At 35.8% G+C, this 17,140-nt stretch overlaps 1 protein-coding gene across 2 annotated transcripts in view; it reads left to right on the top strand.

Moving 5' to 3' along the window:
* LOC150100595 (glycerate kinase) overlaps positions 1 to 17,140 on the top strand; it is a 97,992-nt gene that overhangs the window by 32,981 nt on the left and 47,871 nt on the right. For both annotated transcript variants that reach the window (XM_090401578.1, XM_090401579.1), the window contains exon 3: positions 935 to 1,092. In XM_090401578.1, coding sequence (XP_090257704.1) covers positions 935 to 1,092 — 158 coding nt within the window. The remainder of the gene's footprint in view (positions 1 to 934; positions 1,093 to 17,140) is intronic.

Genomic DNA, 17,140 nt, shown 5'->3' with positions numbered 1-17,140 from the left:
CAGCCGAAAGCAACGCCATCTGGAAACAGAAATGCGCAGATTTCCGCAGAAATCGATTTGAATGAGAGGAAATCGATTCGAAAATCACTATTTCCACCCAAGAAAAAAAACGCAAATCACGGGAAATAACATCCACATGAAGTTATTAATGGCGAGAAAACAATATATCGTAAAAATAGGCCTTAAGATGGGACCAACAGAAAATGCGTAAATGGCATGAAAACATACATTGCGGGAACGTAAAAACGGGGTTTTACTGTATACGTATATATATATGCTGGCCTGGTGATTGTCTGTGGAAATACTAGTGGTAGATGGTTTGGTTTATTTGCAGCTGGTGGATTGAGTGCATGGAGAGTTGTAGAGCAGGTGTCCTCCCTCAATGAGTGTTTGGACTCCTTGGAGGTGTTACGTAATAATAAATTTATTGTAATAGTTTAGGTAATCCTTCACACATCCCTGTAACATATTCAATTTTCTTATCATTCTCCATTGAAAAAGAAATCCATGCTTTTCTCTCTCTCTCTTTTCTTTCCTCTCCCCTCCATTGCATTAAAAGGAAAATCCACAGTAAGGAATCAGTTTTTTGAAGGAAGAATAAATAACAGTGAACATGAAATTTATCAAACAGTGATGTGCACAGCTTGGTGACGAATTTATGATGTATTATCATAAAAATGCTAATATAGAAATTTAAAATGCCCTCACCCCAATATCAGTTTGTATACTAAAAGAGGTATACTAAACAGCAATACAAATATATTGACAGAAGTAATAATATATTTTTAGTTCATTACTTAAGATCTGTTTTTGTATGCATGTAAAATGCAATTAAAATTAATCTAGTAATAATAGTTGTACTGATTTGTGTGGACTTTCATGTTTATATATTTTATTTACTATGTTTTATTAGTATATTGATGCTTTGTTTTAGTGATGATGATGCTTCACTTGGAGTTTTTAATGGTGTTAAATATATGGAAGGTGCTACAAACAATATTCCTGATAGAGCTTCAGAATGTGCAACAGAAAAGGTAATAGACCTAGTTACTGGTCTGAAGAACACTGACCTTTTGCTGGTTCTCATTTCAGGTATGATTCTTAAAATATAGTGTATATCTTTGGAACTGAAAATAGTTATAACTTATACTTCTTTGTACATTAATTATAAAAACAAAACAGCAACAACAACAAAAAACTGCTAATTTTGTTTTTATCATTTCTTATGATGCTGATATTGAAATATAATTGAAATTATAATTCTCATTGCCAAGGATGAATGGGTTGTGGTATGAAAACGAGAATGGAGAGATAGTTTGTTGCAAATGTTTTGTTTGGCAGTGCTGGAAATGTGCATCATGTGGAGCGTGGAAAAATGAAGTGACCAATATTAATGATATAAGGAAAGACAGTGAAAGTTTTATGGCAAATGTAGAAGTAGTGAATGATGGTGGTGTGCAAAATGAGAGCCTAAAAGAAGTGGCTGAAAGTAATGTGAGTGATGAAGTGACAGTAAGGAGTGAAATAGCATGCTTAATTTATATCCTTTACAAGACAAAACAGGAGCTAGAGCAACTGGAGAAATGATTGCTGTGTTGTAGAGCAGGAGGGAGAAGGAAAGAAAAAGTGAATTTGGAAAGTATGAAAGCATGAGAAACTGGAAATAAGAATAAGGTATTGTATGGTGATTCAATGATAAGAGGTATACTAAATGAGCAAGTGATGAAAGCATAGTTCAGAAGGGAGAAGTGATAGAGATGATTTTTATGGCAAGAACAAATGATTTGAAAGGAAAGAAATATGTAGTGAGAAAAGATATGAACTAGTTGTTGAAAGAAGCAAAAATGAAGAGTAAGGAAGTAAAAATTATGAGTTTGTTGCTTTGGTATGAAGGACAGAATTAAGAAGAAGGGCCATGATTGCTAATGAGTCAATAAAAAGACTGTGCAGGAAGAAGGGTATGCAGTTCATTGATATATGGGGTGAATTTGGTGGACGAAAGGGCTTATATATATATATACCTGACAGGGTGCATTTAAATAGTTTTGGAGTAAGATGGTTGGATGTTTAGTCAGTTTGGAAGTGGAAAACCAGAGTAACTAGACATATTAGGGGTATATAATCAAACACGAGTCTGGCCACCCTGTGATAAATGAGCATATGTACAGAAATGATTATGCAATGCTGAATGAAATTTTACAGGTTTCCAGTTTGAATGCGTTGGTAATTACATTACACAAGGGTAATTGTGGATACAAGAGGATGTTAAAATTCATACATGAATGCCAGAAGTATCACGAATAAGGGACAGGAGTTTTTTGCATTGGTCAGCTTGATTTGACCAAAAATAATAGGCATGAATGAAACCTGGTTGACAGAAAATGATATAGTTACAGGAAGAGAATGTAAAGGGTATTGTATTTTCAGGGAGGATAGATGGAATAGGACAGGAGATGGAGTATTACTGATGATAGCTAAATAATTACAACCAACAAAATTAGAAATTAAAGAGGATTTTAGGTCTTGGGAAGATGGTTCATTTGAGGCTATCTGGTATGAGATAGAAGCCAGGACATATTGTTGACTGCTGCTATAAACTGGGAGTGGGAGGGTCCACAGGAAAATGTAGAAGCCATTAGTAGCAGATTAGCACATTGAGTGCATGCCGAACAATTATTATGGGAGACTTTAACTATGGGGACAAGATTGGAGGGGCAAGCTGGAAGTGGAATAGTTGCTAAGGGATAATTACCTGAAACATGTTATAGTGGAGACCAGGGGTTTGAGTGTGTTTGATTTGGTAATAGCATCAGAAGATATATCCATAACCAAGGTAGACATTCTGGGTTGAATGTCCTTGCATTCTTGTTCTGGAATGTTGCTAGGCATGTAGAATGCTCTGTCAAGAAAGGATTTATGTTGAACTTTAAAGCTGGTAATTATGACAGACTTATGTGTTATCTTGTAGCAGTGCCATGTCTTAGGAAGCTACACGGAAATAATGTCAGTAGTGCATGGGAAGTGGTCAGAGATTGTTTGAGAGAAGCAATATTAGACTGCATATCCAAGGTCAGACGGATTAACTAAGTGGGGATTAAATGGATGAGTAGAGATATAAAGCAAGAACTGCAAAAAAAGAAAAGCCTGTGGATGGAATATAAAGAGAAATGTGATCAGCATATTCATGAGCAGTATAAACCGCAAGCAAGAATGCTGCCTGGTATGGTAAAAAAGGAAAACGAGATTATGAAAGAAAATTAGCTAAGCAGGCCTAAGTAAATCCAGAAAAGTTTTTTTTTTTTTTTTTTTTTTTTCCCATTATGTAGCAGGTAAGATGAAAAATGACTTTGGTAGGATGACTTTAATGATTGCTGATGGTAAAAATTTGACAGGCAAAAGAAATTGGTGAGTTGGAGTGTGATCATTTTGCAAAGATGTATCATCCTGGTAGAGATTTTGCAGTTGCTGATGTAACTGCAAAATCTCTACCAGGATCTTCAATTCTGACATGCATCTAAAGATGCATGTCAGAATTGAAGTAGATGAACAGGTGTTCAGCATATTGAAAAATATCAATGTGAATACAGCAGTGGAACTGGATGGCATGGCAGCCTGTGTACTACATGAATGTGTAAGAGAATTGCATTGCCTCTGATGTAGTTGTTCAATTTAAGTCTCAGCTCAGAAAAGAGTTTCATTGCATAAAGGTGGCTTCAAGACAGTAGTAGTGGTAGCAAATTACAGACTTGTAATTGTCTCCTCAATTAATACAGGATGTCTGAAAAAGAACTCGGAGGTTTTCAATGAAATTTATTTTATGATATTTTGAAGCAGAAATGTATGTAGCATATATTATCAAAGCGCAATATCACAAGTGTGATTACCTGTTAGTGTAACTTGTCTTTCCATGCCTACTGGCACATAAGGCTGCAATGCTGGTTTTCCATCTGTCCCTTGCAGCTGCTCTTGCTTCTTCCCAACTCGTCTATCTTGCCTCCTTCATTTCGGATTCCTTCATTCTTCTCCAAGTTAATTTTGGATGACCTTTGGTCCATTTCCATCTTCTTAGGTGAATCTCTTCATCTATTGACTTGGAGAAGGTTTTCTTTTAAAGTTCTTCATTAGTGATTGTATTTGGCCAGATTTTTAAAATTCTTCTTAAACATTTGTTTTGGAAAATGCCCAGTTTATTACTTTGCACCAAGTTTCAGAGTCATATAGCAGTACTGCTTGCACAATAAATTTATAGATATTAATTTTCACTTTAACTGTAATATTTGATGCTTTCCTTAATTTATTTAATGACCTGAAACGATTTTGTGCTTTAGTAATTCTTTGTAAAACATCTTCGTCGGTGCTGCCTTGTTTATTTATCACTGATCCAAGGTATATATAAAAGTATCAACATCTTCAGTTGTTTAATTTTTTAACTTAATTTCTTTATTTGATTTTTCATTTATTTGCATGACCTTGGTTTTCTTCTTGTTTATATGAGGACCCTCAGTTTCTGTGTGGCGAGCAAAGTCATCAGTTTTAAGCTGTAAGTCATTTAGCTTGGAGGACAGGAGCACTATGTCATCAGCAAAATCAAGGTCTTCCATTGTGGGCGTAAAATTCCAACATATTCCTCTCTTTTGATGATTAATTGAGTTTTTCAAAATCCAATCAATTAAAATTATAAATAATAGACCAGATAGAATACAACCCTGCCTAACTCCAGTTTCAATGATAAAGAAGTCTGTAAGTTTTCCTTCTACTTCCATGCAAGACTTGCTGCCATTATACATATTCTTAATAATGTTGAGAAATTTATAAGGTATTCTATATTCTTCTAATATTTTCCAAAGTTTCTCTCTATCTACTGAGTCAAACACTTTACTAAAATCAATGAAGTTTAGGTAAAGTGGGGCTTGAAATTCTAGACATTGTTTGATTATATTTCTAAGAGTGAATATTTGTTGGATGGTTCCACAATCAGTTCGGAAACCTGCCTGTTCTTCTCTTAATAAATTTTCAATTTCCTTTTTTAATCTGTTAATTGAAAAATTTTAAAAACTTTTGTAGGAATTGAAAGCAAACTTATTCCTCTCCAATTTTCACACTTGGTCAAATCTCCTTTTTTGGGGATTTTTATAATTACTGCTTCTTTCCATTGTTGAAGAATTTTTGAGAAATTTTTTCTGTCTTCTGTATTTTGTTGTATAACCTTTGTAATTTGGTAGTAGTAGTGTTAAGATTAGCTTTTAACATTTCGGCACTGATATTATCATTTCTGCCATGCTTTGATTTTAGTGCCTTCAGGGCATCTTTGACTTCTCTCAATGAAATCTCATCTTCGGAAATGCTTAAAGTGGGTATTACACTGGTTGTAATATTTTGTGCCTGTTGAGATCCTGTATCTACCTTTACATTCAAAGTTTTATTAAAATATTCTCTCCATCTTGCTTCAATTTTGGAGTCAATTCTCAGTAACTTTCCTTGTTTGTCTCTAATGGAGGAAGGGATTACTTTTTTGTTATCATTGATTTGTTTTATAATCTGATAAAGTTGTCTAATTTGTCCATTTTCTGCAGCATGTTGCACTTCTTTTGCTAATTCATCAATATATTTTCTCTTGTCGGCCCTTGCAGGTCTCTTTACACTTTTATTTAGTTTATTATAGCAACTGCTGTGTACCTTATGTAATCGTTCTGAATTTGTATTGTTCATTAATGATTTAATCATTTTTCTCTCTTCAATGATCTTCCAAGTTTCTGCAGTTAACCATTCTTTATTTTTCTTTTTTTCTCCGTTTACCAATTACATCTTCAGCAACTTCATTGTAGGCATTCCTGAAATTTTTCTAATATACTTCTACTTTGTTGTTTTCTACTGTTACATCTTGATTTTCCTCTATTTCTAATATATTGAATCTGTTCTTTACCTTCAAAGCAAACTTTTCTCTTGTTTCTTTAATTTTTAATATTTCGATATCAAATGCAGTTCTTGAACTTCTTTTCTTTCTTAATACACTTTGATGTTCTAATTTCAATATTGTCACTAACAAGAAGTGGTCAGAACCAACATCTGCACTACGTTTGACTCGCATCAAGCATGGATCTTACGAATTTACTAATAGCAACATGATCAATTTGGTTTCTTGTACTACCATCCGGTGAAATCCAAGTCAATTTACGTATTGCTTCATTCTTAAATTGGAATACTTCTTCCAATGATGACAAAGTTGTTCATTTCACAAAAGGATACAAACATCATGCCATTTTCATTTCGGTCTCTACAAGCCTCGAAACCTAAGGAGTTTTCTTCTACTCATGACTTTTTACCCACTTTTGCACTAAGATTGCCATTGAGTTATCATATCGTGTTTTGGAACATTTATTACCTTTTGGAGTTGTTCATAAAAGCATTATTTTATTTCTTTATCTGCATCATTAGTAGGTGTGTAAACCTGCACAACAGAAAGTTTGATAAATTTGGAATAGAACCTGGCTTTTATAATTCTCTCATTTACTGGTTCTCATTCCAGCAGACTTTTGGGTTTAGTATTAGTGCAACTCCTTTTTCATGCTTCTCCTCTGATCCAGAGTACAATATTGTCTTGTTGTCTTTAGTTATAAGTCTACCAAAACCAGTCCATCTGACTTTGCTCATGCCTAAAATGTCTAACTTGTAATTATCCATTTCATTTGTTACATGCCTAGTTTTTCCTACTGGTGCAGTTTTCTTACATTCCATGATCCAGTCTTCAAAATTTTTTGTGGCTTCATAAGTGACTTTCATCAGCAAGGGTTCTGAAAGGCTTTCCCCTTGGTGAGTGTCTGTCAGCACTGCTATCATGTGGACAACATATGAACTACAACTTGAATATTGTTGCTTCACGAATATACTCAGATCACATCATATGTGGATCCAAATAGAAAATACTTTTGTTAGAAACCTCCAGAGTTCTTTTTCGGTTTAAAACATATTGCAAAAGTTGATAAAATAGATCAAAGGATTACTTGGATGTTGTAAACATGCTTTCAAATAAAGATACGGAAGTTATTGTCCCTCTTTGTAACAAAATTGCAGAATTAGATAAAGGAAATTGCTACACTGCTGTACTGCTGCTATACTGCTAGACTTTGCAAAGGTATTTGACAGAATATTACATGGAAAGCTATTACAAAAGTTGAAACAAATGGGAATGGATAGGAGTGACACCAGAGAATAGTGTATAGTGAAGTGGAATCTAGGAGAATGAGGGTCATTTGTAGAGTACCTCTAGACTAATTTGTATATCGTTGATATAAGGAAAGATTTAAGGGGGGGATGTTTAGTTTGCTGATGATGCACAACTGCAGGAGAGCATAGTTGATAAAATGATATAGATATCCTGCAGGATGATTTAAATAAATTAGCATTGTGGACAAAGGATAATGTTTGTCATTTTAATGTTAGGTTATGTAATTTTGGTTGAAAAGATTCCATATGGTGTATTATATTGATGGTACTGGATTGCAGGGAATTGACGAAGCTAGGGACTTGGAGATAATGGTGGACAGAGAGTTAAAGTTCAGAGGTCATATTGCAAAGTTTTACCAAACATTATCCTTTGATTAAATTGCTCAAAAGATTACTTGTATGTTGTAAACATGCTAACAAATAAAGATAGGGAAGTTATTGTCCATCTTTTTAAGACTATGATTTGACCACACATTGAGTACTGTGCACATATTTGGTTACCTGGGTTTCTTGGGGATCAGGAGGTGGGTAGAGAAGATTCAGAGACAACTGAGATCTGTGGAAATGCTCCCTATGAGGATTAAGTTGTGTGTGTATGAGACAAAGTTTAGTTGATAGGTGGAAAAGAGTAGACATTATAGAAGCTTTTTAAGATATTAAAGGGGTTTTATAAAATTGATGCAAAGGAAATTTTTCAACACATGACAAATAGTCAGAGAACTGGAATCATACTTGGAAGTTCTGTAAACGTGTGGTCAGTAGGGGTGTGCAGACTAGATTGTTTGCATGGAGAGTGGTAAATGAGTGGGATCATTTGCCAGAATTAGTTTCGAGTTCTCTGATAGTGAATGAGTTTAAGGTGAGGTATGATAAGTTTTGAGTATATAATAGTTGTTTGGGTCTCCCATGATGAGTCTCTGGACTCCATGGATATGCCGTATAATAATATAATTAATTTTAACAATAGTGTTTTATTTTTCTTTTCTTCCTTCCCATCCTCCCTGACAGTTTAAATATTACTACTATATAGGGGTGGTCTGAAAAGTTCTTGGCCTAACATTTTAAAAACAAATTTATAATTTCAAAATTATTTTTAATTTTCAACATAATCTCCCTTAAGACTAATACATTTATTTCAGCGATGCTTCAGTGCCATTATCCTGTTCTTACTGAGAACCACTACAGGTTCTCAGTAAGATCTACAAAATACTCCTCTACAGCTGCAATCACTTCTTGATTCAAAGAAAAATGCTGACCAGCGAGGAAGAATTTTAATCTTAGGAAGAGATAGAAGTCAGAAGGAGCCAAATCTAGGGAATAGGGTGGATGTTCCAACAATTCATACTGCAGATCCCTTAATTTTCCCATTGCCAAAAACACTTTGTGGGCAGGTGCATTGTCCTGATGAAAGATGATTTTTTACTTCTGTAAACCAGGTCTTTTTTCACGAATTTTTTTGTCGTGGGAGACCCAATCTATTCACACAATCTGTCATACATGGAACCCAAACAGACAAAGCACTCGCAACCCATTCCATTCATTCACAACTCTCTAAGCAAAAAATTGAGTCTCACACCCCTTCTACCCACACCTTTATTCAACTTACAGGGATGACCCCTTGTTCTGCTCCCTCTAGCCAAGTGCTGAAACATTTCTCTTGCATCAATCCTATAAAACGCTTTCAGCAACTTAAATGTTTCTATCGTATCCTTTCTTTAGCTCCTATCAACCAACTTCTGCAATTCACACACCCTCAATCTCACCTCATAGGCCAGCCAGACTGAATTTCTGAGAGTGTGGGATTGAAGTTTTGGAATATCGACAATGCAAGGGCTCATAACTATAACAGAAATTTCTGTTCATCCTACTTATCCATCTTTGTCAATCACTTCTGAATCCTCTCCACCACTTCTTCATCCCCCAAGAAACCCAGGGAATAAGTCTTGAGCACAGTAATCCAGATGTGGGGCATATGAGGGAGCATATTAATGTGTTCTTCATTATCCAAGTAATCTTATGGGCTACCTTAGCAATATGTCCTCTCAACTTTAACTGTCTTCTACCCTCCCTCCCCTAAATCTCTAGCTTCAACTCTTTCCTGGAGTACACTGCCATCAATGTGATACACAGCTTGAAATCTATTTGTATTAAAATGAATAACCATAAAATTAATATTTATATTTCATATCTGCTTCGGCTGTGGCATTTGTAAAATTTGTCTTTATTTTAATTTTTCCTTAATTATTGTATATACATATGCACTACATAGATCTAATTAATGCCTTTCCTTTAGGTTTTTACTTCACCTATGCTGGATATGTCCCCCCCCCCTTTTCTGCCCTGCCTTAATCCTAAATCATAAATATGGCCCGCTCTAATTTCAATTGAAGTCATCCATACGTGTACAACTTATTCAGTCCTTAAGTTCTGCAGCCTAGCAAATATATTTGTTTTTCGACTGTGCCAGCCAGACTGAATTTCCGAGAGTGAGGAATTGAAGTTTTGGAATATCGACAATGCAAGGGCTCGTAACTATAACAGAAACTTCTGTCCATCCTACTCATCACTGAAGCTAATCATGGCGATATCCTATCAGCACACAGGTTTTTAATTTTTTTCGGGGTAGTGCATCAGGATCAGATCAGCGTGCTGTTTAACAAATCATTTATTTTAACCAAAAAAATATAAGCACATGTTAGACAAGTAATTAGTTATGGCTGTCCATCCTAGCTTACCTAAATCCTGATTGTCAAACTCTATTAAATATCATACATTGCAATACTATACATTACTCTACTATACAACACAGTATTATGCATAATTAAGACAAATTATGACATAATTAATGACAAACACTTATTTCATGCTTTCACACAGTTGTACATATTTCCAGCACAAGAGTTTCGATATATTACAATTACTCACAGATCTTCCCTTACAAACATTCCTCTGTATTAAGCGACAGTTCTGTTAGGACACCTCATACATTTGTCTTGATTAGGATGCTTCTTATTCTCACTTAAACATTGCAGCTATTCATTCATCTTTAGTGGCAGTTCGAACAATATCTTTCCTTTTATTTTCCTCTGTAGTTGACATCTGGATGCTTTTCTTATGAATAAATTCCTGGGGTGACTTGGACTTCACTCTTGAGATTCTTCCATTGGTTCCCATCCACAGGTGCTGGTGGTTGCAGAGAAACCCGGCAACTTCGGAACTTCTCGGAAGACTTGGGAACTCCGGGGAACCTCAGTGAACCCTGGTGAATGAGTGAATGGCTTCTCCTACTCACCATTTAGCTTAAATATCCTTTCTGTTCTTTGTCTTTTCCTTCACAAATTTCATGCCTATGCTCAAGCATGCGAACGTAACTTTTGCATTCTTTTTCCAAGGTCTTTGTTCTTGATGTTTTTTTTTTTTTTTCAACTTTCACAAGTCCCGCAACTTGTCTGCTGACTCATTTCAAAGAATAATCCTTCTCCTTTGTTTTGAACATAATAGTTTTACAGGTAATATTAAGTCATTCATGCATTATACGTTACAACTATTTTTCATTTATATTTTACATCACTTTGTATCAAGGCTGTCCAAAACGCAGCCTGCGGTGCGATTTTGTGGGTTTTGATTTTCACAAGCGAAAAAATAAAATAACAATTTGAACCAAATGCGTATTAGATATTTTAATTCTATCACTAATCAATAATATCGATGGAAAGACTTTTAATGGGATTATATCGATCAAGTGCATATAATAAACAACTAAGTTATACCAACTAGTTTCACCAACTAAGGCTGTTGGCATCTTCAGGGTACATAACTGATGTAAGGCACTAAAAAGTAAAAAACTGTTACAAACTATAATCAACCGATTCCAATTATATTAAACAAAGAACAGAGCGCGTACGATACATTCATAGAGCATGGATGATATCATTTGTTGTTATTTAGGAACGTTCTATAGTTGGCACTATAATTCAGTTCTGGCGAGTTGAAGGATCTGATAAGGGTCTTCCAGATCACGGGCAAGATTAGTCCTTGGTTCCTGTTAAGGTTTTGTATACAGCGGGCAACTGTTGTGGCCTCCTTAAAAATTCGGGAGCGGAAGTCCTCCTCCATGTAAGGAATTGTGCTTCTGTGGTATGGTTCGTTCTTGAGAATAAATTCAATTAATTCTTTTGGAGATCTTAAGAAATGTCTAATCGTTTCTGTGGGTTTAAAGGCCACTCTTATTTTATTTGTCTAAGGAGTCTAGCAATCATTGGAAACTGTCCCTAAGTAGGGAATGACGATGGTAGAAATAATATAACATATCATCTTGTTGTCTTTGTCGGGGTTCAGAGAAAAGTATCTTGTGAACGATTCTTCAAGGAAATCCATTCATGGTAAGGTTGGTAGATATCGGGGATAGCTCTTCCTAGAGGTCTTGTTGATCTGTTGTAAGGAGAGAGGCACGGTTCTTCAACATGTGTACAATACTAAGTTTCTGAGAAATGTGGTGGCAGGAAGTGAAATGTAAATAACATCCTGTATTGGTAGGTTTGTGGTAAACTGAGAGGTTGATACCAGCATTTGGAAGCTTCTTAATTAAAGTGTCCAGAAATGATAATTGGTTATCTTCTTCAAGTTCTAGAGTGAATTTGATTGTGTGGTGTAGGGAGTTGATTTTCTTAAGAAAGTCGAACAGGTCCTTTTTTGTGTGGTTCCAAACCCACCGTATCTCTACCATACTGTGGGTTTAGGGTCTGTTTGAGTTAAGATTTTACTTTCAAAATCCTCCATAAAGAGATCAGCACAAGATGGAGAGAGGGGGGGCTACCCATTGCAAGGCCAGTCAATTGCTGATATATGGTTTTATTCCATAAGAAAAAGTTTGATGTTAAACAATGATGGAACAGAGAAGTAATGTCTTGTGGGAGCAAACTTCCTAAAATGTTGATGACTTCCTCCACAGGGATATTAGTGAATAGAGATGTAACATCCAGGCTGGTGAGTAAATCCATATTGGAGATAGAGATGTAGTTCAGCTTCTCAATGAAATGTTGCAAATTTCGTATATAAGTATCCAAATTATGGATGTGTGGTTTGAGGAGGCCTGCCAGGTGTTTAGATAACAGATAAGTTGGCGAATTGATTCCATCCACAATCGGGCGTAGTGGTATTCCATTTTTTTGTACCTTAGGAGCGCCATATATTCTTGGTGTTAGTGGATGCATGGATTTCAATCTTCGTTTTAAGTCTATAGACCAGTTCACCACGTGACGTATTAAATTTTTGGTATCATTGTGGTTCTTTAGTGTTGGGTTTGTGACTAGGACACGGTAGGTTGATGTATCTGACAATAAGCTGTTAATCTTATCTTCGTAATCACTGGTGTTTAAAATCACTGTTGAATTTCCCTTATCTGCCTTCAATATGATAATGTCTTTCTTTTTCTTCAAACTATACAATGTTCTTTTTTCCAGAGTAGTGATGTTTATTAAAAGAACACATAGGTGACATCAATAATAACAGAGAAGAAAAATCGGGGTTAGCTTTTCATTTCTCAAGAATGAACCATACCATAGAGTGGGATAGAAGCACAATTCCTTACATGGAGGAGGAGGAGGACTTCCGCTCCCGAATTTTTAAGGAGGCCACAACAGTTGCCCGCTGTATACAAAACCTTAACAGGAACCAAGGACTAACTTGCCCGTGATCTGGAAGACCCTTATCAGATCCTTCAACTCGCCAGAACTGAATTATAGTGCCAACTATAGAACGTTCCTAAATAACAACAAATGATATCATCCATGCTCTATGAATGTATCGTACGCGCTCTGTTCTTTGTTTAATATAATTGGAATCGGTTGATTATAGTTTGTAACAGTTTTTTACTTTTTAGTGCCTTACATCAGTTATGTACCCTGAAGATGCCAACAGCCTTAGTTGGTGAAACTAGTTGGTATAACTTAGTTGTTTATTATATACACTTGATCAATATAATCCCATTAAAAGTCTTTCCAGAGCTTTTTGGTCAAGAAAATTAAACGTTTTTTAACATGAATAGAACCCATGGGGAAACCAAAAGAAAGGTATGCCGTTTTGAACTCCTTAAATGTAAAAAAGCCAAACTATTAAATCCCCTCACTTTTTTGAAAAGATGTATCGACAACAAGATTATTCCAAAGTTTCTATTTTTAAAAGAACAATTCCATTCAAGACGAGCAAAACATATTTATTTTAAAACATCTTTGGCATTTCTACGTGAATGGATACAGCATACCAGATTTCTTTTAAGCCAAATAGATTTAGACTGTTATCAGATTTATGACGATATTTCTAGTACTTTAGATCAAGACATATGGTTGCATTTGGACAGAATAGTCACTATTAGCTATGATAAAACCTTTACAACAAGCAAACGAAACCAAATCAAAAAATTTAACGATCTTTATACAAAACGTTTTAAGTCAAAACCTTCTCTACCAGACAGCAAAGTTATTTTTAATTTATCGGATCATGTATTAACAAAACCAGAGATCAATATACTTAAAAAAAGGTTTCAATTTTGCGATAACACCTCATAATGTCCCTATAGTGGATATCATTTGTAATATAGAAAAGGCAGTCTCGTCGTTACCGGAACCCATAGCTAATGATATTAGATTAAAAAGTAGTATCATCCTCTCATCTTCCAGAACTCCTAACAAAAACATCACTACTCTGGAAAAAATATTTTATTCTATATCTTTTTATTTTTTTATTCTATATCTTTTAATCCCAAAATGCATGACTTTACACTTTTCCACATTGAACTGACATCCATTACCTTTTGCCCATTCTACCAGCTTATTTAAATCATCCTGCAAACTTTCAACATCAGCTTGATTTTTTATTGCGCTACCCAATTTGTATCATCAGCAAACAATTGAATATCTCCCTTTAAGCCATTTCCTATATCATTTATATACAAATTAAACAACAATGGCCCAAGCACAGAGCCCTGAGGCACACAACTGTTCACCTGCCTCATCCTGGACTCGGCTCCTCCATACACCACCTTCTGGTATCTCTCCCTGAGCCATTCTCCTATCCATATCACCAATTTAGTATCCATTCCCATCTGCTCCAATTTGCGTAACAGTGTTCCATGGGGTATCCTGTCAAAAGCCTTAGCAAAATCCAGACGTACCACTGTGTAGCCAGTTCCTTTGTCCAACTCAGATGTTATTCTATTATGAAAAGTTAAGAGATTTCTAAGGCAGGATCTACCTTTAACAACACCATGTTGGCCTCTATAGAGTATCATATCCTGATTCACCCATTGAATTTTGTCTTTAATCAACTTTTCCAATACTTTTACCACTACTCCCTAGATGGTGATTGGTCTGTAATTAACTACTGCAGTTTTAGAGCCACCCTTATGCAAAGGAACCACTTTGCCTAACTTCCACTCCTTAGGGACCATACTGGAGTTCAAACTTAAATTAAATATCCAAGTAAGAGGGGGTTGACAATTCATTTGCACATTCACGCAACACCCGAGCTGATATTCCATCTAAGCCTACAGCAGTGTTTGCATTTAAATTTGCAATATATTAAATACCTCTGATTTCTTAGCTTCAATTCTCACATTAGTTATTGCTACAAGTACAGAGATATCCTCATTTGGGTGATAGACTTTTGAAAAGTGATCACTCAGTAACTTGACTATTACATCTAATTTTGTCACCTCAATACCATCAGCACCCACTAAAGTTATCCTTCCAAAGTCATTCTTCCTTTTACTTGCCACATAGCGGAAGAACTCTTTGGGATTACCCTTGATCTCTTTGGCTAAGGTCTTCTCATAATCTGATTTAGCTTTTCTTACTATGCTGGTAACCTTCCTAGCTTGAGCCTTGTACTGCTCATGGGTGTACTGATCGCCTTTCTCCTTGTAAGTTCTCCATAACATTTTCTTTTTTTGTCAGATCTAGCTTGATACTACTGCTCATCCATCTAACGCCTGCCTTGTTTGACTTCCTGACCATGGGGACACGATCTGATATTGCTTTCCTCAGATACCTGCTGATTTTATCCCATGCATTGCTAACATCTTTCCCCTGCAATATGTTCTGCCATGGAACGGCTGCTAGCTCACTCTGAAGCTTGTTATAATTGCCTAACCTGTAGTTCCACATATATCCCTTCTTAGCAGAAAAATCTACTGATTTTGCAACTTCCCAAGTCAATACCACATGATCACTTTCACCAATTGGAAGTAAAGAGGACACCTTACTTATGCATATATCCTCTGAACCAATAACCAGGTCTAACACTCTCACACCACATGTCCCTTCAGTTATGTGCTGTTTCAAGTAATTATCTCGTAAAAGATGTGTGAACTCCATTTCTTTTTTGCTACGTGATATTTCCTCCTTCCAATTGATATCACCATAATTAAAATCCCCCATAATAATTGCTAAACCTGCACTAATTTGCTGATGCATGAATTCAATATCTCCCCCTGTACTCCCTGGCCTATAGCAGCATCCAACTGTATATTTGGTTGCATTGGTCACTATTTCGCACCAGACCACCTCAAATGAACTCTCATTCGTATGTCTATCATCTTGATATACTACTTTCTTTGGCTGCAACACATCAGCTATCATCAACAGTACTCCTCCCCCCTGTTCTATCTTCTCTATCCTCCCTGAAAATACTGTACCCATCACATTCAATTCCAGTGACCATATCTTCTACTGACAGCCAAGTTTCACTAATGCCTATAACTTTTGGTGAGATTGCACTGACTAATGCCAAAAATTCTTCTCTCTTATTTCGAATGCTTCTTGCATTGGTATACAAAAATTGCAGATTCCCTCTAGATCTTGTACCAGCTTTAGAACTGATATATAAGTCACTAATTTCAGTAGTCCCATGCCGATTTTTATCCCTTCTCTTCTGCTATTTATTCTATGAATAAGGATCTGTAGATATACAATCAGTGCTAAAGTTTCTCTCTCTTACACTCAACCTTTTCAATATTAGTTTCCCTGCCCAATTACTTCAACTTGTTCAGAAAACAGTAACTTCTTCAATCGCTTATGTCCTTCCATGTTCAGATGCAGCCCATCTCTAGCATACAACTATCTCTTTCCTTCAAACACACTTGAAACATCAACAAATTCCAGACCTCTTTTTTTGCACATTCTAGCATGGGAATATAACAAAGATCTGTATTTAAGTTTTGTCGATCTGGAAAAGGCATATGACAAGGTGCCAAGAGAGAAGCTATTCAGTACGCTACAGTTATATGGTGTCAATGGGACATTATATCAAGCGATACTTACTCTTTCATGTTAGAGGTTTAATGGAATGTTAACAGCACTGAGAAAGGATTAAAAGTAATTTTAATACTTCCAATATATCATCTCCTTCACAGGGACATCTTTGGGGATTACAAAAACTTTTTGTAATCTTTGTTCAAGTAAATCTTCATTCCAGTAAAACTGCCCTTTCAACCGAACTCAAATGCATACACAACACCTTCCTTTCCAATGGCTATAATGACTACAGAATTAAAAAAATAATCAAGTCCTTCATTCCATGACCATCTCTTCGGAAGGACTTCAGAAATGTCATCACCATTCCTTGCATCCATGGTACTTCAGAAAAAATAGCCAGATCATTAAAAAAGTACGACCTCCATACAGCTTTTAAGCCCCACCATAAACTTGCTACCCTTATCCGCTCCACTGAAGACCAGCTCCCTCCTCTTTCAGTGCCTGGTGTATATAGAGTACCTTGTTCCTGTAAACTTACTTACTTTGGACAAACAGGCAGGTCAGCATCCATCTGGTTAGAAGAAGACAGTTCTTACATCTGCAAACATGATTATGGTGAATCTGGCCTTGCAGACCATATTTTGGATACATCCCACAGGATCTCC

Source organism: Typopeltis vanoorti, chromosome 12, assembly GCF_054136105.1.
Source record: "Typopeltis vanoorti isolate ZY-2024b chromosome 12, IOZ_Tvanoo_1.0, whole genome shotgun sequence".
Taxonomy (NCBI): Eukaryota; Metazoa; Arthropoda; class Arachnida; order Uropygi; family Thelyphonidae; genus Typopeltis; species Typopeltis vanoorti.
The sequence above is the reverse complement of the archived record's forward strand: the minus strand, read 5'-3'. Positions and strand labels throughout refer to the sequence as shown.